The 20,723-nt window shown below is 54.5% G+C and overlaps 2 protein-coding genes across 5 annotated transcripts; one reads left to right on the forward strand and one right to left on the reverse strand.

The window, feature by feature from the left end:
• Positions 1-57: 57 nt before the first annotated feature.
• On the forward strand, positions 58-13,622 carry SH3D21 (SH3 domain containing 21). Of its 4 annotated transcripts, none has more exons than XM_023258478.2 (16): positions 58-369; positions 523-680; positions 772-835; positions 1,086-1,204; positions 1,446-1,536; positions 1,711-1,766; positions 1,856-1,901; positions 2,051-2,151; positions 2,271-2,381; positions 2,520-2,562; positions 11,737-11,830; positions 11,918-11,970; positions 12,107-12,201; positions 12,360-13,207; positions 13,293-13,356; positions 13,441-13,622. In XM_023258478.2, the coding sequence occupies exons 1-16, from the start codon at positions 366-368 to the stop codon at positions 13,504-13,506; spliced, it is 2,013 nt and encodes a 670-aa protein (XP_023114246.2). In that variant the 5' UTR covers positions 58-365; the 3' UTR covers positions 13,507-13,622. The 4 variants fall into 4 exon arrangements, with proteins under 4 accessions (XP_023114246.2, XP_023114245.2, XP_023114244.2 ...); XM_023258476.2 differs by having other exon boundaries at positions 65-369; positions 13,435-13,622; XM_023258479.2 differs by having other exon boundaries at positions 74-369; positions 2,271-2,357; positions 13,435-13,622.
• An 811-nt stretch (positions 13,623-14,433) lies between these two features.
• EVA1B (eva-1 homolog B) lies at positions 14,434-16,064 on the reverse strand. The gene is made up of 3 exons (XM_045035554.1): positions 15,874-16,064; positions 15,367-15,472; positions 14,434-15,136 (listed from the first exon to the last, which is right to left on the reverse strand). The coding sequence occupies exons 2-3, from the start codon at positions 15,431-15,433 to the stop codon at positions 14,706-14,708; spliced, it is 498 nt and encodes a 165-aa protein (XP_044891489.1). The 5' UTR covers positions 15,434-15,472; positions 15,874-16,064; the 3' UTR covers positions 14,434-14,705.
• Between the last annotated feature and the right edge of the window lie 4,659 nt (positions 16,065-20,723).

Consider the following 20,723-nt stretch of genomic DNA (forward strand, 5'->3'; position numbering starts at 1 on the left):
CTCTTTGCGAACGGTGGGTGGGAGCCTCAGGGCCTACGGCTGCCAGGGGGAGGAGAGGCGGCTAGACTGTAATTTAAGTGACTAGGTTGGGATAAACACGTGGGGGAGCTGTGGCCCCAGCACTGGCCAGGGACCCTGGAGTCCTCCTCATCCCTGAGTTGGGGGCCGAACCTGCTGAGCCGGGCCGCCCCCTCTCCCACACCCACTCCCAGAATCCGGGGCCCGACCTATCGGCTAGCGTCTCCGCCTCCTTCGCTTCACAACCTCGAGCTCGTCCCACCCATCCTACCTGGGCCCAGTACTCGGCTGCCTGCGGGACAGTACTGTCCTTCCAGCGCCCGGCTCTGGAGCGCGACCCTGAAGCTATGGGTATGTGCAGAGGGTTTGGGGTGGCGGAAATGGCTCACACCACCGCCCCGCTCTCCCGTTGTCCTCCACGCGGAGCCCGGGATTCTCGCCTAAGCCAGTGTGCCCGGACCGGTCCCTTCTGAGACGCGCCCCCGCCCGGTCCTCCGCCCGCAGAGGTGCTGGTCCTGGCCGGATACCGCGCGCAGAAGGAGGACGAACTGAATCTGGCCCCCGGGGACGTGGTCCGGCAGGTGTGCGAGGGGTCCGCACGGGGCTGGCTGCGCGGAGAGCTACGGGGTCGTTGTGGCCTCTTCCCCGAGAGGTCGGTGCAGGTGAGGCCGGGCCGCAGGTCGGGTGGAGGAGGGTCTCAGTGCGCGCCCTCAGGAACTGAGAGCCCCCACGTCCCCATGCCCTCATCTCCAGGAGATCCCCGAGGCTCTGCGCGGCGCCGGGGAGGCGCCGAGCCCGCGCTGTGCGCGCCGCCGAGGTGAGCGCCAGGCCGGGTGGGCGGGCGCGCGGGACCTGCGCGGCTCCGGCCACCCCTAGCGGGACGTGACGGGCGCGGCTCTGGGCGGGGCGAATCGGCACTCTGTGGTCTGTGATTGGTTCTTGGGTACAATGCTCCGCCTCAGGGCGGGGCCTGGAGCTTCTGCTAGGGCGCTCCCGGCCCGCCCCTCTCTCAGCTCAGTGGGCTGGGGCTCACAGATCAGCGGCCTCTCTCTCTGGTCCGATCTGAGGTCGCCCCGCCAAATCTCGGGGCCCCCAAAGATGGTGCAAGGTGAACTTCAACTACAGCCCGGAGCAGGCGGACGAGCTGAAGTTGCAAGCTGGGGAGATTGTGGAAGTGATAAAGGAGGTGAGGGGACGAGGTGATGATGAGAGGCTTTGGACGGAGGTGCTGGAGCGCTTGCGTCCCCAGGGAGATGCGTGAAGTGAGGGTGTGGGCGATGGGGATGGTGAGGGGCGCCGAAACGGGAAAGTGAGGGAGCAAAGGAGGAGGTGGGCATTGGGCAGAATCGGGGCAGAAAAAATGGTGGAAGAATTCTCGAAAGACCCTGGGGCAGAACCAGATGGCCCTGCGTCCTCCTCCTCCCCAGATTGAGGACGGCTGGTGGCTGGGGAAGAAGAACGGGCAGCTGGGAGCCTTCCCATCCAACTTTGTGGAGTTGCTGGACAGTGGGCCCCCAAGTGAGACCTGCACCCTGTGACCCCGAGAACCCTTGTGACCAGACTCTGGAATCTCCAGTGACCCTCCCGGTGGCCCGGGCCTGTGATCCACACATCCTGACCCTGTGACCCCTTTGACCTCTCCCACGATCTAAACTGAATTAGCAAGCCCCCTAACCTCACTGTCCCCACCAGGCCTCGGGAACCCAGACATGCCTTCAGGCAGCCCCAGTCCCCAGCGGCCTCCCAAGGTAAACTGGGTGCGGTGGGCACAGGAGTGGTGAGTTCCTCTTGGGGAGGTGGAGGCTCAGCTTCTTCCACCCTCCCCCTCCTCCATTAGCTAAGCAGCCTGACCTATGACAGCCCTCCAGACTACCTGCAGACAGGTGAGCACCCAGCAAAGGTTTCCTGGAAACCCCCTCCTGAGAGCCACCCTGACTTGGGAGAGGGGAACCCCCAACTAGGCTGATGGGGGAGGGAGCGGCTGACGGATCCGGGGAGAGGAGTTGGCTTCAGTGGACTGACCTCCCCTCAGTCTCCCGCCCTGAGATCTATAGGGTGCTGTTCGACTACCAGCCTGAGGCCCCAGATGAGTTGGCGCTGCGGAGAGGAGACGAGGTGAAAGTACTGAGGAAGGTAGGAAAGGCGCAGGGCAGGGGAGGCGGCCCGGAAGGGTGCGTGGAGAAGCGGAGGCACCCTGGAAGGAAGGAGCTTGGGGATCTGGCTCCCTTCCCCATGGCCTCTTGCTCTCCCAGACCACAGAGGATAAGGGCTGGTGGGAAGGAGAGTCTCAAGGCAGAAGAGGAGTCTTTCCAGACAACTTTGTGCTCCCCCCACCCCCAGTGAGTATGGAGCCAGACACTCAGGTAGGGGGGTGGGGCGTGCTGCTCTGGACAATGTTGGGGGTCGTGGTGTTTAATGGGCATTTAGTTCACCCCTAAATGAGGGTGAACTTAGAAATGTGGGGACCCTTCTTCAGATTCTGATAATTTTCTTCTTCACAGATCAAGAAGCTGATCCCACGGAAAGTGGCATCTCGGGAGTCAGGTGGGTGCCCAGGAAGCCTGGGATTTGTGTGTGGGGGGGTGGATTTTGTTCTCGGTGGGGGTTGGGGGGGGCTCACCAGTTTGGTTGCCCATCCATAAACACCCATAGCTCTCCAGTGGTTCAGTATTATAGCCCCTTAGGAGCTACCTCTATGTCGGTTAAGGACCTGGTAGGAATGTGTGCAGATCAGTGTGTAGGAATCAGTGTATTACTGTGTTCATAATTTTTTTTGTGTGTCTTGAGAATGTGGCTATCACCGTGTTTAGATTCATTTCCTTTTTTTTTTTAATGTTTATTTTTGAGACAGAGAGAGACAGAGCATGAACGGGGGAGGGTCAGAGAGAGGGAAACACAGAATCTGAAACAGGCTCCAGGCTCCAAGGTGTCAGCACAGAGCCTGACGCGGGGCTCGAACTCACGGACCGCGAGATCATGACCTGAGCCGAAGTCGGCCGCTTAACTGACTGAGCCGCCCAGGCGCCCCATAGATTCATTTCCTTTTTTAAGGAAAGGTATGGATCAATGCGTCTGCGTCTATGAGACCGTGTGTGTGTTCACACGTCATATAAACGTGTCAGTGAATAGTTCTGTTGGGGTATTTTATTTATCTTTTAATGTAATATTTCACGCAAAATGTACATATGTGCTTTAAACCTCAACAATGGACTCCCGTGAACATTCGCGATCTGTCACCAAACCCAAGAACTAGAATATTGCTGATAGTTTGTGTGTTCCTTTTCTTTCCCATTCTGCTACCTACCCCAAAAAGGTAACCACTATCCCGAATTTTGTGTTTATAATTCCCTTGAGTTTTTAAGTTTCCTTACCTATGTATGCGCCTACATAATGTATTGCTTAATTAATTTTTGCTTCTTTTGAGCTTGATAAAAATGATATCTTGTTTATAGTCTTCTGGGAGTTGCTGTTTCCAATCACCATCATATTTCTAAGATTAATCCATGTTGTATGTAGATGTAAATTCACTAATTTTCCTCTGCTGTATAATATTCCTTGCAGGGAATTTACCACAGCTTCTGTATGTATCTGATCGCCTGATGTTAGACATTTTCATTATTTCTAGTTTTTGTTACAACAAATAGTTCTAACATTCCTGAGCCTCTGTCCTGGTGTGCACGTACAATAATTTCTCTAGGATATAATCCTAGGAGTGGCACTTCTAGATTATAGGGTTCGTGAATGTTCAGTTTTTATGACATAAAGTCGCTTTGGTTTTCAAAGTGTTGTATGCTTTAATATTCCACCATCGGTGTATGAGCTGTATGAGATCCTGTTAATCCAAATCCTCTTTAACAGAGGTATTATCAGCTTTTGCGTGTGTGTGTGTGTGTGTGTGTGTGTGTGTGTGTGTGTGTATGTGTGAATCTAGTAGCTACAAAAGAGCATCTCCTTTTGGACTTAATTTGCATTTATTTCCCTGGTTAGTTATAATGAAAGAAAAATTTTTTTAACGTTTATTTATCTTGGAGAGAGAGAGAGACAGAGCATGAGAGGGGTAGGGGCGGAGAGTGAGGGAGACACAGAATCCGAAGCAGGCTCCAAGGCTCCGAGCTGTCAGCACAGAGCCCGACGCGAGGCTCCAACTCACAAGCTGTGAGATCATGACCTGAGCCGAAGTCGCTCAACCGACTGAACCATCCAGATGCTCCTCCCTGGTTAGTTATAATTAGTTGGAGTTCTTTATATAAACTGAATACCAATCTTTTGTGGGTTATATGCCTTACAAATATTTTTTCTCATTGTGGTTTTTTGTCTCTTTTTGTATAATGGTGTTCTTTGATGAGCAGGAATTCTTAATTTTAATGCAAACATATCAATCTTTAATGGTTAGCAGGTTTTTCCTTGTCTAAGAAATCCTGCTCCAAATTCAGAAAAACAGTCATATATATATATATATATATATATATATATATGTGTGTGTGTGTGTGTGTGTGTGTGTGTGTGTGTGTGTGTGTGTATATATATATATATATGTTTTTTTAATATTTGTTTATTTTTGAGAGAAAGAGCGTGAGTAGGGGAGGGGCAGAGAGAGAGGGAGACACAGAATCTGAAGCAGGCTCCAGGCTCTGAACCTTCAGCACAGAGCCTGACACAGGGCTGGAACCCACGGACCGGACTGGGAGATCATGACCTGGGCTGACATAGGACACCCAACCAACTGAGTCAGCCAGGCACCCCTTCTTCTTTTTAAGCTTATTTCTTCTTTTTAAGCTTATTTTATTTAGAGAGAGAGAGAGAGAGAGAGAGAAAACATGAGTGGGGGGGGGGGGGCAGAGAGCAAGGGAGAGAAACAATCCCCAGCAGGCTCTGCACTGTTAGTGAAGAGCCTGATTGTAGGTCTCGACCTTACGAACCGCCAGATCGCAACCTGAGTTGAAGTCCAAGGCTTAACCTACTGAGCCACCCAGGCACCCCTCATTTATATTTCTTTAAAACATTTGAAGTGTTGCTTTTTAAAGTGCCTTCATCTCTGTAGCTTTGGTTTGTTTTTTTTTTTTTTGCGTATTTTTATTTGTAAGAAATTTTCTTTTAATTTATTTTTTTAATTTACATCCAAGTTAGTTACCATATGGTGCAACAATGATTTCAGGAGTAGATAGATTCCTTAATGCCTCTTACACACTTAGACCATCCCCCCTCCCACACCCCCTCCAGTAACCCTCTGTTTGTTCTCCATATTTATGAGTCTCTTATGCTTTGTCTCCATCCCTGTTTTTATATTATTTTTGCTTCCCTTCCCTTATGTTCATCTGTTTTGTATCTTAAAGTCCTCATATGAGTGAAGTCATAGGATATTTGTCTATTTGTCTTCCTCTGACTCATTTGCTTAACATAATACCCTCCAGTTCCATCCACGTAGTTGCAAATGGCAAGATTTCATTCTTCTTGATTGCCAAGTAATACTCCATTGTATATATATACCACATCTTCTTTATCCATTCATCCATCGATGGACATTTGGGCTCTTTCCATACTTTGGCTATTGTTGATAGTGCTGCTATAAACATTGGTGTGCATGTGCCCCTTCGAAACAGCATACCTGTATCCCTTGGATAAATACCTAGTAGTGCAATTGCTGGGTCGTAGGGTAGTTCTATTTTTAATTTTTTTGACAAAACTCCGTACTGTTTTCCAGAGTGGCTGCACCAGTTTGCATTCTCTGTGGCATTGATTTTTAATGAGTGACCCAATTAGAACTTTTTCCATATGGACAAGGAGCTATTTTAGCATCGTTTATTATTTTCCGCGTGTGATTTTTACCCAGCTTTTATAAAATGTATTTCTAAATACCACAGATTTTTTCTTGTGCCTTTTATTTTTATTTTTTTTCTTGTGCCTTTTAAAAAATTAGATATTCTTCTGTTTATTTTGGAATATAGAAATGCATTGATTTTCGTATATTGATTTTATAGCCAGCCACGGTGCTAAACTCTTATTATTTCTAATAGTTTATCTGTGGATTCCTAATAAGTTTTCTTTGAAGACCGTTATGTCATCTGTGACTAATGACAATTTTGCTCTATCTTTTCTACCCCTTATGTCTTCATTTTATTTTCCTATTTTCCTATAGTGGCTAGGAGCTTGATACATTATTGAATAGAAGTAGTCACATTGAGCATCATTACTATGTTCTGATTTCAAGTGGAATGTTTCCAAACTTCTCCTTTAACAACGATTCTATTTCTAGTTTATTTAGAATATTTATCAAGAGTATGTGTCGAGGGGCATCTGGGCATCTCAGTCAGTTCAGCACCCAACTTTGACGCAGGTCACGATCTCGCAGTTTGTGAGTTCGAGCCCTGTGTTGGGCCCTGTGCTGACAGCTCAGAGCCTGGAGCCTGCTTCGGAGTCTGTGTCTCCCTCTCTCTCTGCTCCTCCCCCACTCACACTCTCTCTCAAAAAAAAACATAAAAAATCTTTTTAATTAAAAAAAAACAAGTATGTGTTGAATTTTCTCAAATTGTTTATATGAATCTTTTGAAATGATTCTCTGGGTTTTCTCCTTTATTTAGTTATTTTTAATGTTTTTTATTTTATTTTTGAGAGAGAGAGAGTGAGACACAGCGTGAGCGGGGGAGGGCCAGAGAGAGGGAGACACAGAATCAGAAGCACGTTCCAGGCTCTGAGCTGTCGGGGTGGAGCCTGACTCAGGGCTCAAACCCAGGAACTGCAAGATCATGACCTGAGCCAAAGTCAGATGCTTAACCAACTGAGCCCACCCAGGCGACCAGAGAGTATGACCTCATCTTAACTTGATTACATCTGCAAAGGTCCCTTTGCAACTGTTATTCAAATGGCTTGACCTTGGAACTCGGGAGGAAACCTTGCATTTTAGGAGCCTTGCACCATTAGCGGTCTAATCTCCTGGTCCCTGGGTACTGATGGCTGACCAAAAATCTGGCTAAATTCTTAAATCAGTTTTAATGAGTTATATATTTGTGATTATCCATTTTATCAGTTTTCTAGTTATTTGCATAAAGTCATTCATAATGTTCTTTTATAATCCGTATCTGCACTTAAAAGTCTTTTTTCATTTCTAGTAATTTTTTCCTCTCTTTTTTCTTGTTCGGTCTCATCAGAGACTTGTTAATATATTCAAGTACTTAAAAAGACACCTTTTCTATCGTACCTTTTGTTTTCAATGTTCATCCATTTTTCCGGTGTGTGCTATGCTTCATTCCTTTTGGTTGCCTGATAATATTCCCTCGTATGGATGTACCACAATTCATCCACGTGTTTGCTGGTGGACATTGAGGTTGTTTCTACTTTTGGGGGCATGAATATTTGTGTACAAGTTTTTGTGTTGACGTGTTTCCATTTCTCTTGGGTGTATGCCTAGGCAAATGATTTCTGGGTGCTGTGACCGCTCTGTACTTAGCGTTGGGAGGAACTGTCAGACTGTTTGCCAAAGCGCTAGTCCCGTTTTCTGTTCCTACCAGCAGGTGCACGAGGGTTCTACTTTTTCCACATCCTCCCCAGCCCTTGTTCCTCTCCTTTTCATGATAATCATCCTAGTGTGTGTGACGTGGTTTCTCATTGTGGTTCTTCTGCTGCACCTCTCTGTGCCAGCTTAGATGTGGACTGTCTCTTCATATGTTTATTGACAATTTATATATCTCTCGGAGAAATGTCTATTTGGATCCTTTGCCCATTTTTAAATTGGGTTATTTGACTTCTAGAAGTTTTTTATTTTGTAATGTTTAATTTATTTATTTATTTATTTATTTATTTATTTATTTATTTTTGGGACAGAGAGAGACAGAGCATGAACGGGGGAGGGGCAGAGAGAGAGGGAGACACAGAATCGGAAACAGGCTCCAGGCTCTGAGCCATGAGCCCAGAGCCTGACGCGGGGCTCGAACTCCCGGACCGCGAGATCGTGACCTGGCTGAAGTCGGACGCTTAACCGACTGCGCCGCCCAGGTGCCCCTAATGTTTATTTTTTTAATTTGAGAGACAGGTGGGTAGGGGCAGAGAGAGAGAGAGAATCGCAAGCAGGCTCCATGCTGAGCATGGAGCCCAACCCAGGGCTTGATCTCACAACTGTGAGATCATATTCTGAGCTGAAATCAAGAGTCAGACGCTTAACCAATGGAGTCACCCAGGTGCCCCGACCTGTAGAGTTTATATATATCTTGAGCAAAATCCCTTATCAGACACGTACTTTGCACATATTTTCTCCCATCCTGTCGGCTGCCTTTGTACTTTCTTAATGGTACCTTTTAATGCGCAGAAGTTTTACATCTTGATGAAGTCTCACTTCCCTATTTTTTTTTTCTTTGGTTGCTTGTGCTTTTGGTGTCATATCTCCGAAACCAGTGCCAAGTCTCAGGTTAAACCCCAAATCATGTGACCTCCCTTCTCTCCTGGCCGTGAAAGCTGCCAACTCCTGCAGCCTGCCCTAGGCCACAGAGGGTCGGTGTGGATCATGCTGGCAGAGCAGGGACAGGTGCAGCCGTGGGCAAGGACGCCATCAAGCATAAATGCTTCTCGGATTATCTCATGCCTTTGGTCCATTTCCAGGGCATGGAGATGGTGGTTTTGTCCAGCTTTCTAGTTGCCTTTAGAGGTGAGGATTTGTCTGGCCCTTCATTCAGCCGCGTTCAGACCCCCTGTCATTATCCACTCCTTTACCTCTGCTTTCAGATTTTCTGCTCCTTGTCTCACTGTGCTTCCTGTTTACTGGATCTCTCTGCTGTTTTGGCTGTGTTGAATCTGCTATTTAACCTGTAGTGCATTTGATTTATTTCAAGAACGCTGTTTTTCATCTCTAGCAGTTTCAGTTTTCTTTCCCCGCCCTCCCACATGTGCCTGTTTATTCCTGATGGTCCCTTCGTTTCGTGCTCATGTTGCGCACAACTATGTTTTCTGACAACTCCTGTGTCTGCTGTGTGTGGTGTCTGCCGAGTCCCATTCTCAGGGGCCTCCTTTCTCGTGTGCTTTATGATTTTTGTGTGTGAGCTCATGACTCGATCCCAACCTGAGTGAGTTGTGTATGCCTCAGTAGGGGAAGGTTTCTTCCAGAGAGGACTTGCCTCTACTCCCACCAGTAACTACAGGGCACCCACCAGTAGAGACCACTTCAGCCCTCTGGAAGAAAGGGCTCACTGCTGCGCAGCAACCAAGCTTGGGTTGTGTGGAGAGCCAAGGCAGACACCGTGGGGCATCTGCTCATCACAGGCCCAGGCTCAGTAGCCACAGTAGTGCTGCCCTCTCCCTACTTTTCAGTTCCCTCCTTTTTTTTTATTAGAAAAAAATTTTTTTTAACGTTTATTTATTTGTGAGAGACAGAGAGAGAGCAAGTGCGGGGGAGGGGCAGAGAGAGAGAGGGAGACACAGAATCCGAAGCAGGCTCCGGGCTCTGAGCTGTCCGCACAGGGTCCAAGGTGGGGCTCTAACTCACGAACCGTGAGATCATGACCTGAGCCGAAGTCAGATACTCAACCAACTGAGCCACCCAGGCGCCCCTCAGTTCCCTCCTTTTTAATGGACCTCCCCCACCTCTTCGAGTTCCAACAGTGCCTCAAAATTGTATCTTAAGGAGGATATAATTGTTCTCCAGTGGGAGGGCCCTATCGAGCACCTGTCAGCCGAAGTACGAGCAGCTGAAGTCAAAGCTGACATTTACTGAGCTTTGACTATATGCCAAATACTCTTCTGAGCACCTCATGTGAAGGAAGTCACCCAGACCTCACAACAACCCTACCAGATGCATACTGGGTGGATGAGGATGCCGGGCACAGAGAGGTTAAGTGACTTACCCAAGTTTTCACACAGCTGGCAAGTAACGGAGGACGTCAAAGCCTGGTGTCTGGCAATAGGATCCACGCTCTAGCCCACTATGCACACCGTCAGGATTTGTGCGTGTGTCTGCGTGTGATACTGTGCGTGTGACTAAATGCCAGCATGTGTGCATGTGCCAGAGTGGCTGGTCGTGTGTCCACAAATATGAACGTCCCCGTGTGTGACCGTGTTCGCGCCGATGTCATCTCAGTGCGGCCTTCTCCGACCACCCCATTTAAAATGGACATTCCTGGGGCGCCTGGGTGGCTCAGTTAGCTAAGAACCTGACCCTTGGTTTCGGCTCAAGTCATGATCTCACGGTTCATGGGTTCAAGCCCCACATTGGACTCTGCACTGACAGTGCAGAGCCTGCTTGGGGTTCTCTCTCTCTCTCTCTCTCTCCCTCTCTCTCTCTCTCCCTCTCTCTCTGCCCCTCACATGCTCATGCTCTCACTCTCTCTCTCAAAATAAATAAATAAACTTAAAAGAGTAAATAAAATTGACATTCCTCTGCTTATTCTTCCTCAGTGATACCTGATAACTCCAACACATTGCATATTCGACTTTTGCTTATGTCTGCTTCCCCAGTAGAATCTGAGCTCATTTGTTTTCGTTTTTGTTTTTTTGGGTTTTTTTGACAGGGCGCAAGTGAGTGAGGGCAGAAAGGGAGAGAGGGAGAGAGAGAATCCTACAAGGGGCAGAGAGAGAGAGAGAGAGAGAGAGAGAGAGAGAGAAGCAGGGCTCACCCAATGCGGGACTCGAACTCACGAAACATGAGATCATGACCCGAACCGGTCAGATGCTTAACCAACTGAGCCGCCCAGATGCCCGGACCTGAGCTCACTCTGATTGCTGTGGGAACATGCTGTGGACAGGGGGGCAGTGCAAGCCAGAGAACAGGGTGGTGGCTGTTGCCATAGTCTGGGTGAAGATGCCTGGGTCCGGAGCGCTTAGTGGCAGAGGTGGAGACGAGTGATTGAATTCAGGACGTTTTGAAGGTAGAGCAGCCGAGACGGACCGCTGGTTTGGAGGTGCAGCATAAGGGAATGAAAGAGGTCAGCGATGACTCATCTTGTCATCTGAGCAAGTGGGCAAGTGCGTGAGGGGGTGTCTGGAAGAGAGGCAGGTTTGGGGGATGACAAGTCAGAGTTCAGTTTTGGGTACATTAAGTGTATGATGCCACTTAGCTCCCCAGCTAGAAACAGAGAGGGCAGTTGGACAGTGTCTGCAGCTCAGGGGCTAGAGATGAAAATGCGGGAGTCGTTGGCCTGTTGTTGCTAATTGAATCCTTCAAACTGGGTGAGGTCTCTTAGGGAGTAAATGAGATAGAGAAGACCGAGAAGTTCTACAGAGAGAGGACTGGATTGGGGCAGGTTATTGCTGTGGTCTAGGAAAAAGATGAAGTCTGACCCAGGGAGACAGCCATGGGCACCGAGCAGGAGACAGGTCTTAGAGAAGTTTGGATAGGGGCGCCTGGCTGGCTCGGTCGGTAGAGCGTGCAACTCTTGATCTTGGGGTTGTGAGTTTGAGCCCCACGTTGGGCACAGAATTACTTTAAAAAAGGAAAGAAAGGAAAAGAAAAGAAAAAAGAAAAGAAAAGAATGGATTAAAAACGGGCAGGATATGAAAGCATGTTCCCTCCAAAGCCTTCCCTGACAACTGTCTTCTGCCAGGTGCCCCTTCAGGTTGCTCCCATGGTTCCCCGTGCCCATGCGGCACGAGGGCGGTAGGCTTCCCCAGAGTTCTGAGGAGGCAGAGTCAAATGTTCATCTCCTGTCCCTAGTCCCCTGTGCACAGGACAGGGCCACCAACCGTTAGATGAACGGATAAGGGAGTGAATGGGTGTCACACTCCCTTCCTCCCTCCCAGCTCCTCTTAAGGAACCAAAAAGGATGATGCCCAAAGCAGCCCTGCCTACAGTCAAGAAGCTGGTGACAGCCCCCACCGGGCCCAGCAAACCCAAGTAAGGAGCAGGGTGGGGGTGGGGAGGGTACAAAGGAAAGGCTGCTCCCTGCCCCCCACCTTCTGGTCTGATGGTGATATGTTCCAGGCCATCTTGGATACCCAGTGGAGACAGTCAGAAGCGCCCCTCCCGAGACTCCGGTAGGTCTCGCAGCCCCCCTCCAGCGGGGGTGGGCGAGGAATGGGGGACAGGGACAGGGTGGTTGTGCTGAAGGACAGAGATGGGGAAAGACCCAGAGTCGGGGGAGCTTGTACCCCTGAGGTTCTGCTCTTCTAGGCTCCAGTGGCAGCTTCCTCAGAAGGGGTCCAGGCCACCCTGGTAGAAAGGGACCGAAAACCCAGACTTCCTGGCAGCGCTCTGCCACCAGTCAGGTAAGAGGGCCTGAGACGCAGGAGAGTGAGACTGCTGGGCAGGGTCTGGTTCCCAGGGGTGTGGCGTACAAGAGGGAAGGATCCCAGGCCAAGGGGGACCTGACTCAAACTGTCAAGGTACCCAGCCCTCAACTGAGACCTGACCCGCATCACCACAGGAGGAAGAGCAGAGCAGCCTGGCAAAGGCCCCTCCTGTGAATAAAACCCCTACTCTGGACAAGACTCCCAGCCCAGAGAAGACTCTGTCTCCGGATAAGGCCCCCACTCCAGAGGAAACCCTGACTCCAGATAAGGTCCCCATCTCAGAGGAGACCCGGATTCTGGAGTTCAAGGGCCCAGCCCCAGAGAACCCCACCCCAGAGGAGAGCCTGACTCTGGACAAGGCTCCCAGCCCACACAGCGTGACTTCTGGGGATGAGGCCCCTGCCCCAGACGTCCCACCTGAGGATGAAGCCCCTGGCCCAAAAATGGCCCTGCCTGGGGATGAGACCCCCACCCTAGAAAAGGTCTTGACCCCTGAGCAGGTGCTCTCTGCAGAAGCCTCCACTAGAGACAACACTCAGCTCCATCACTTCTCTCCGGAGCAAGCCCTGCTGAAGTTCAAGTCTCTTGTGGCCAATGAGGCTCAATCCCAAGAGGTCCATATGCCAGAGGAGACTGACCTCTGCATGAGGACATACCCTGTGAATCAGAAGGACAGCTCCCCGTTCCAGTCTGAGTCCAAGCCAGGGTCCGTGCCTGCCCAGGAGGTACCTGGGCAGCATGAGGCTACCCAGAAGGAGGAGGCACCCCCCAAAGAGCAGGAGTCCCCCAAAGAGATAGCCCCTGTTCAAAAGAATCCTCATCCTATCAAGTCGACTCCAGACCCCCAAGAGACTCCCAGCCTACTTTCTCCGGTCCCACAAAATCTCACGGACAGCAAAAGTGACAGAGGCGATATAATGAGGCTACAGGACGAGGTGGAGTCTTTAAAAAGGTCGCTGGAGCGGATGTGGGTGCAGCTGGAGTAAGTGGGAAGGGGGAGGGCACGGAGGGAGGCGGGGGCTCCAAGCCTGCCCAGCCCACCCCTTACCCTTGGTCTCCGCCCGCAGGAGGAAGCTGACGGACATCTGGGAGGAGCTGAAGAGCGAGAAGGAGAAGCGCCTGTTGCTGGAGGTGGGTGGGGTGCGGATCCCAGGGGGCTGGGGGCCGGCCCTCCCCTGCCCGCCTCTCCTGACGCCCTCTCCCGACTAGGTGCAGATGAAGCAGGGGACCCAGGAGTCCCGGACCCGGGGCTCCATCCACGTGCAGACGCAGACGCACTGAGGGTGGGCCCGGGAGGGGGACTACGGCGGGACCCGGGGGGAAGTCAGGCCCCGGCCACCCACGTCCTCCCACGCGACTTTGAGAAACACAAGAAAGTAAACTGCGGTGTAAGCGCTCCCCTTGCCTGCCTGGTCCGTGCGGGGGCGGGGCCTGCGTGGCGGGGGCGGGACCGGCCCCGCGCTCCCGGCCCTCCGCATTCCTGGCGGTCTCTCCCGGGCACATCTGGCCAACATGTGGCTCCCATTACCGTTCCCAAGGCCTGCGCGCGGCTATTTTTATCCACCGGATGGCGGGGGTGGGTGGGGGGCGTCTCCTTCGGACGTCTGCCGGGTGCTGGAGAGACGGCCGGCCGGAGGGGCCCAGGCGGGGTGGGACTCTGCCCGTGGGCCCGGATTCCGGAATCCAGCTGTGCGCCAGAGGAGGGGCTGGGCGGGCCTGCTTTCGAGCCCTGACCCCTCCCACTTGGCCCCACGGTCCGCTCAGAAGGACTCACTGGAACGCACCTCTGCTCAGACACGAAGTCCATAGCCCAGCTCAGGCACACACGGTTAACATTGGGGCGAATAGTGCCTTGGTGTCGGGGTCCCGGGGCCTGATGTGTGCGTGCGTGTTTGTGTGTGAGTGATTGCCATGATGCATGATCACAGAGCATTTGTAGGGATGGGGGCAAAGCGTGCCCACGCCTTCGGCGGGAAGGAATGCATCTGTGAGGAAGGAATGCCAGTGATAACTTGTTCTTTGTGCGTGAGGCTGTGAGGTGGTGGAGTGTGTGTTTTTGCAGAGTCTGTGAACTGAATGCAAGCATGTGTGCTGAGGTGTTGGGTGGGTAGCCTGGTGAAAGAGTCGAGGAGGGTCTCAACCCTGGGGCCCCCTGCACGGCAGGAGCCTGGGGGATCTTGGGGGCAGGAGTAACGGAAGGAGACTGACTCACTGAGAATGCAGTTTTCATTGGTCACTTCATCTCTTAACCGGTCCCCAGAGAGAGGCTGGGGATCCTGTGTCCTGTCGTCCCCCACGGGCTTTCTGGCAGGACTGGGGGTCCCGGAAGGTGGGGATCCATGCGCAACAGCACTGAGGAAGCTGTGGGGGGTGGGGCCTCCATAGCACCGCAGGCAGGGGCAGTTCCAACGTCCTGGGGCAGCTCTGAGTTCACGCCCCTGACCAGTACTCAGAGTGCCTCGCAGCGGGAGCAGGACGGGTCAGTAATAGTGCATACGACCCAGGGTGCCTGTGGCCGTGGAGCTGGGCCCCAGCGTGCCAGTACCCAGCAGGTCCGGCTGTCCGGTGCGCCAAATCTCCCTCAGGATCCGCTCGCGCTCCTCCAGGCGCTGCGCCCGCTCCAGCTCCTCCGCCGACGTGAAGACGTTGACGCTCAGGGGCCCGTCGGGTTCGGCGGACAGCTCTGGGCCTGGGAGCGTGTCGTCGGGGCCCAGCCTCGTCACCGTGTCCTCTTCGTCCTCATCGTCGTCCTCGGGCTCCAGGGTGCTGCTACGGGGGTCCCGGCGCGGAGCAGGGGCCCGGGGCCGCGGGCGGGGCGCACAGGAGATGCTGATGACTAGTAGGCACAGCGTTAGCAGCAGGCCAAAGCAGACTCCCAGCACGAAGTAGAGGCCAAAGCTCTCGGGGTTAGCTGGGGGTCAGAGGGCAGAAGTCATGCAGGAGCCCTGACTCCCCATTCCATTTAGGGGAGCTCCCCCCGCTTCTAAGTTTGGGGGCCAAGGACAGTACTCCTTATTTGAGAGAGTAGGTAGCCGCCCTCGGGCGGTGGGGGGGGGGGGGCAGGGAGGTGGGGAGGGAAGGGGTGGAGTGGGGCCTCAGAGGGGCAGGGAGGGGCCCATGCCCCCCGGGGCCCGCCCTCACCGCGGATGTGTGCGTAGGCCGCCAGGCTGTTGCTGAGCAACTCCATGTCCCTTCGGGGGGCGTCCATGCTGCGCTCCGGGGGTGGAAGGGCAGCCCCCCGGCCAGCCTGCGAGGTCAGCAAGGTCAGATCCCAATCCCCAGCCTAGAGCTGCCCCTACCCCGCTTCCTCCGGGTAGCTCCTCCCTGGAAGAGCAGCCCTAGGGCCCACCTTGGCGACAGCAGCTCCCTAACTCGTTACAGACCTCAGCCCGGCCTGGGGAACCCTTTCCCAGGGCGCAGACGCCCCTCTAACTGGAGGGGTCAGGGGAGTGGGCCGCAGAAGACTCCGCCCCCTCGTCGAGTCTCCAAATGAGGCCCGGCTTCGACGTCCCGGCAGTGGGATGGAGGAGAGAGACGCGAGCGCCTTCCCCACTCCCAGGGCGGGCTCCCGGCAGGGGAAGCCGCCTCCCTCTCCCGTCCAGCCCGCCCCGCGGGGACCCACCGGCCCGGAGGCCCCGGCTCACTCACCGTCAGCGCCCCGCTTCCCCGCTGCCGGCCCCGGCGCGTCCGGCCGCCGCATACACCCTGGACCCGGCCGCTGCCGCCCCGTCCGGTCCCGGCCGCCCCGCCTGCCCCTCTCGGCTCCCAGGCCGCGGCAGCGCGGGCCGGACACGGGCCGATGGACCAGCCGGCGGAAAGTTTCCTCCGAGGAAAGAGGCGGGGCGGGGCGGGGCGGGGGGAGGCGGGGAGGAAAAGGGCCGGGAGAGGAAGGGGAGAGGAGCGAGCGACTGGGAGGAGGGGGAGCGAGGCCCGCGGGGCCGCCGGCTCCCCCACAGGAAACCGCTGGGGAGGCCGGTGGCAGCGTCCCGCCCCCAAGCTACCAATAACAACAATAATAGTAGGATGAAGTTCTGCCTGGGTGCCAGGCAGTGCGTGAGTGCCCTTTACGATATTCTAACAATCCTAGAACGTACCATTGTCGCCACTTGGCAGATAGGTAAACTGAGTCACGGAGTGGTTGAATAATTTTACCAAAAGGTCAGGATTTGAATCCGCCGCTCTCTGCCTCTAGAGCCCCGGGCTCTTAACCCCTCCTCTACACCTTGCTCTTCCTCCCAGGAGGCCCCCTCACCCAGGGAAGGTTGCTCCTTTTCTCCAGTCCTCCCCCAGATTTTCAACTTACAACGGAGGGGGCTCTAATGCCCTCCTCCCAGGGCCCAGGCTGGGTGAGTGTGTCCAGCTGGCAGAGATCTTGTCACACAGGGTTAATGAATGTTGGAGTCCGGCTGGGAGCCAGGCGCAGGCCGGCCTTGCAGAGCCCAGCCTGGAACTTCTGGCCCCCTGTGCCCTTCACAAGAGCAGGCGGCAGCGAAGTGACGCGTTTCCCTCCCGGATAAACCTGCCGATGCGGGATGCGGCCGCATCCATGCCCGCCTGGGCGCAGGGCTCGAGGGTACCATGTGTTGTGTGATCCGCGTGTGCGGCCTGAGGCTTCTTCCTGCTCAGACTCTCAGCCCCCCCTGCTGGGCCCCCCTTCCTGTGTTGGGGCTTGGGGTGAGGGGGAGGCCTTCTTGGCGGGAGCCTCAGAGAGGAGGAGGGAAGGAAGGGGGAGAGGAAATTGCAGACATAGCTGAAGGCTCGGCCTGAGGCCTGTGGGCCAGTGACCCCCCTCTCTGTCCAGGCTGGAGACCCCCCACTCCCAGTCCTGAACCTGGGTTCAAGCAGAGGGCAGATCTAGATGGAGAAAGGGAAGACTGGCCCCCATGGGGGTGGGAAAGGACTCCTGGGTGTTTTGCGTATGTGCGCGGAGGCATTTCTGCCCATATCTGTATGTGTGCACGTCCATTTTCGTGTTGTCTCTGAGCATTTGTGTGGGTGTGGGTAGGGCTGTGGATAAATCCATACAGCCACTCATCAGCAGATACTAACTGAGGGCATCTGCCCAGGACCTCCTAGTAATGGGGGTTCGGCCATAAACAGAGCACAAATGTCTGCCCTCATGGAAAGGACATTACAGACATTACATGATAAAGGTAGCCTGGGTGTTAAGGCTCAGAGGGTGGTGGAGAACACCTGGAGGGCACTGGAGGCGAGGCCTGAATCCTGCCACTGTGGGATCTTGGGGTGGGGGGGGAGAGTGTCCGGGCAGGAGTGGGGGCCAGCTCTGAGGCAGGAGTGTCTTGGGGTGTAGTGGAGGGTGCTTGGACTTTACCGTCAGTGTGGTGGGGAACCCTGAGAGTCTCAGGGGAGCGTCACGGCTCCTGATGTACTTTGGAGAGACCCCCGTGGGCGCTCAGTGTAGCATGGGCCACGACAGGGAGAGCAGTGAGCGACTGCGGCCATCTGATCAAACAGCGCCCCGGGGCTTGGCTCGGAAGTCCCCCTGGAGGAGGTGAGGGCATCACCTTCAAGCGGTCTTTGGTCTTCGGAAGGCTTTCAACAATTCCCGCCTTGGACGTGGACGTGAGGGAAAATGTGGGGGGACGGACGGCTTGATGTTGGGCCTGAACACCTGAGGGCGCTTCTGTGCGGAGCAGGTTTGGGGGCAGAGCTTCAGGCTAGATTGTTAGATACGCGATGTCCCCCACATACCCAGGGGAGGTGGCAGACGGGGGAAGCCGCCAGGGGTCTGGGCGGGACGCGCAGTTGAGGGCCCTCAACACCTAAGATGGACTGGACACTCCGGGAGCGGGTGGGATCACCTCTGGGGCCGGGAGGGAAGAGTAAGCCGCCGAAGCCTGAGCCTGAGCTCGGATGCCGCAACCTCGAGGGCTCTCGTGGAGGAGTCGGTGAGAGACGGGTGAGGTGGGAGGAGGAGTCGGCCGGGGCGAGGACAGGGGCGGCCGTGCCACACTGAGCGGAGAGGCGAGGGTGAGGCCAGAATCTAGCCACTGGCTGTGGTACCGGTGGGTTTCCACGGGCGCAGCGAGCTGCGGAATGCCTCCCACCCGAGCGAACAGTGGCGCGTGCTGCGGCGGTGCTTCCGCGACCCCCCTTGAGGATGCTGTGCCTCCGATTGTGCCTCCCTTTGCACCTGGGTCTTCGTGGGGCTCCACGTGCGTGCCAACCCCCCCCCCCCCCCCCCCCCCGCCGGACCTATGAGGGCGGCATCGGATCGGGATACGCTCGTGTTAAGCCGTGAGCGTGCTATGCGGACCTCTGGGGATTGCTCCCTGCAGACACAGGTGTCTGTAGCTGGACTGGTGTGTGACTTGTGTGTTTGGAGTGGGTCAGGCGTGACTCGGCCCTGGGGAAGCAGGCGGCCAGGCTTGGAGCAGAGTGAGGGTCGAGCCGGTTCCTGGGCCCAGAGCGCCGCCTTCCCGAGGCGGGGGTTGCGTGTGGCCAGGCTCGGCTGGGTGGGAGAAGCAGCAGCCTGGCCCTGGAAAGGTTCAAAAGCGGCTGAGGGCTGCTCGGGGCGGCCCCGGGGGATGTGCCCAAAGGCCATCCATCCCCACAGCCCTCAAGCCCTCCTGGCCACCTGCCTATCTGCTTTTCGGCCTGCCTCGCGCTGCCCGCCAGCCTGGCCGCGGGTCTGCCCAGCCGCCTGCTTTCCTGTTGTGCTGCCCGGGTCTCTGCGCATGTATCACGGCCTGGCGTGCCTCCCGTCGGTCCACCTGACTTTCCGCCCTGTCTGCCGGCCTCTGACCCGAGGCCTGCCCCCCTGCCCGCTTGCGGGCTGCCTCTCCGCTTTCCTGTCAGCCTGTGACACTTGAAATTTGTCACCTTGGGAGGCACAGTGATCCTAAGATGAAACACAGGAAAGACAGGTCTTTTTTTTTTTCATGTTTATTTTGAGAGAGAAAGAGAGGGCACGTGTGTGCACACAGAAGGGGCAGAGAGAGGGGGAGAGAGAGAATCCCTTGCAGGCTCCTCACTGTTAGCACAGAGCCTGACACGGGGCTCGAGTTCCCGGATCTGTGAGATCATAACCTGAGCCGACTGAAATCGAGAGTCGGATGCTTAACTGACCGAGCCACCCAGGCGCCCCAAGACAGGTCTTGATGGGAGGTCAGGGGACTGAGAGAAACAGACCTCTGGGAGGGATCTCAGGGGGGCTGGCGTTTTCAAAGGCCCACGCGAGACACGACCCTGCCCCCTTCCCCAGTGGCCGAGCTGGGGATTGGCCTCAGCAGCTCTATTCCTGACACTGGGGCCTCCCCACTGAGGGGTTCAGGAGCTGATTAGGTCTCAGACGGAAGAGAGAAGGTGACCAACCGATGGCTTCCTCAAACCTGCCCAGCCCTCTGAACACCCTTTAGCCCCGGGACAGCTGCTGGGCAGAGGGCACAGTGGAGTTTGCACAATGAACAGTAACAGGTATGGGTACGAGTGCCCTCCCGGTAGCTGGTACTTGGCGAAGTGCTATGTGCACGTTCACCTCCAGATCCCCCGGTAACCGTGTGTAGTTTGTAGCATGATTCCCATTGTACAGAGGAGGAAAGTGAGGCTCAGGTCAAGCACGTGTGTGTGGTCATGTGGCTGTCAGGGGTGGGGTCTGGACGTGAACTTCGGAGCCCAAGCTCCCAACCAGCCTTCCATGGGGGGCGGTTTTAGGTCACGGTTCTCCACCCAGTCAGGCCCAAAGCCGCCTTTTCACCATATTTTATGTTGCTGCTTTTATGCCCCTGAAACGAAACTTATGGCTAATATACCCACCTCCACATCTAATTAAAAATACAACGTAATATAAACGAAAGGTAATGATCTGTGTTTGTGACAGGGTCAGTTGCCGGGCAGGTGACAGCTCTGAGGCACTGGGACATTGCGGTGGTGTCACGGAAACGGTGAAGGGCTCTTGGTAAAGTTCTGAACAAGACCGAGTACCGATTTCCTCCACTTTTACACAGGGGTTGCGTTCCCAGAAGATTCAGTGTATGTTATGTGTCTGCCAGTCCTTTGTGTTTATGTATAAGAGGGAGTTAGATTCTTGGCTCTGGTCATTGTAAACAACTTTTCACTCATGTGCAGGATGTGGAATCTGCCTGCCTTGTGGGGCTGTCTCCGCATCCCCCCCAAATGCCAGCAGCACCCCTGTCATTCTGATAAGCTCCCCCCAACTCCCTCGCCCCCACACAGATGCACAGCAAGGAGTCCTGCCCTCATGGAGCTCAGCGTTTGAGGAGGGAAGACAGATATAACTAATAATCCGATATAGGATCTGATAGGAGGCTGTGATAAGCCCAGTGGAGAAACACAGAGCAGGGTGAGGGGTTAGAGAAGGCCACATGTTCAGGAACAGCCTCTCTGAGGAGGTGACATTTTGAGCAGAGGGAAGCCAGGGAAGGGGCCATGTAAGTATCTGGGGCAAGAGGCTTCCAGAAGTAATAGCCTATACAAAGGCCCTGAGGTGGAACCGTCCTTTGGGATCAGCAAGGAGC

This window comes from Felis catus, chromosome C1 (assembly GCF_018350175.1).
Source record: "Felis catus isolate Fca126 chromosome C1, F.catus_Fca126_mat1.0, whole genome shotgun sequence".
NCBI classification, from domain to species: Eukaryota; Metazoa; Chordata; class Mammalia; order Carnivora; family Felidae; genus Felis; species Felis catus.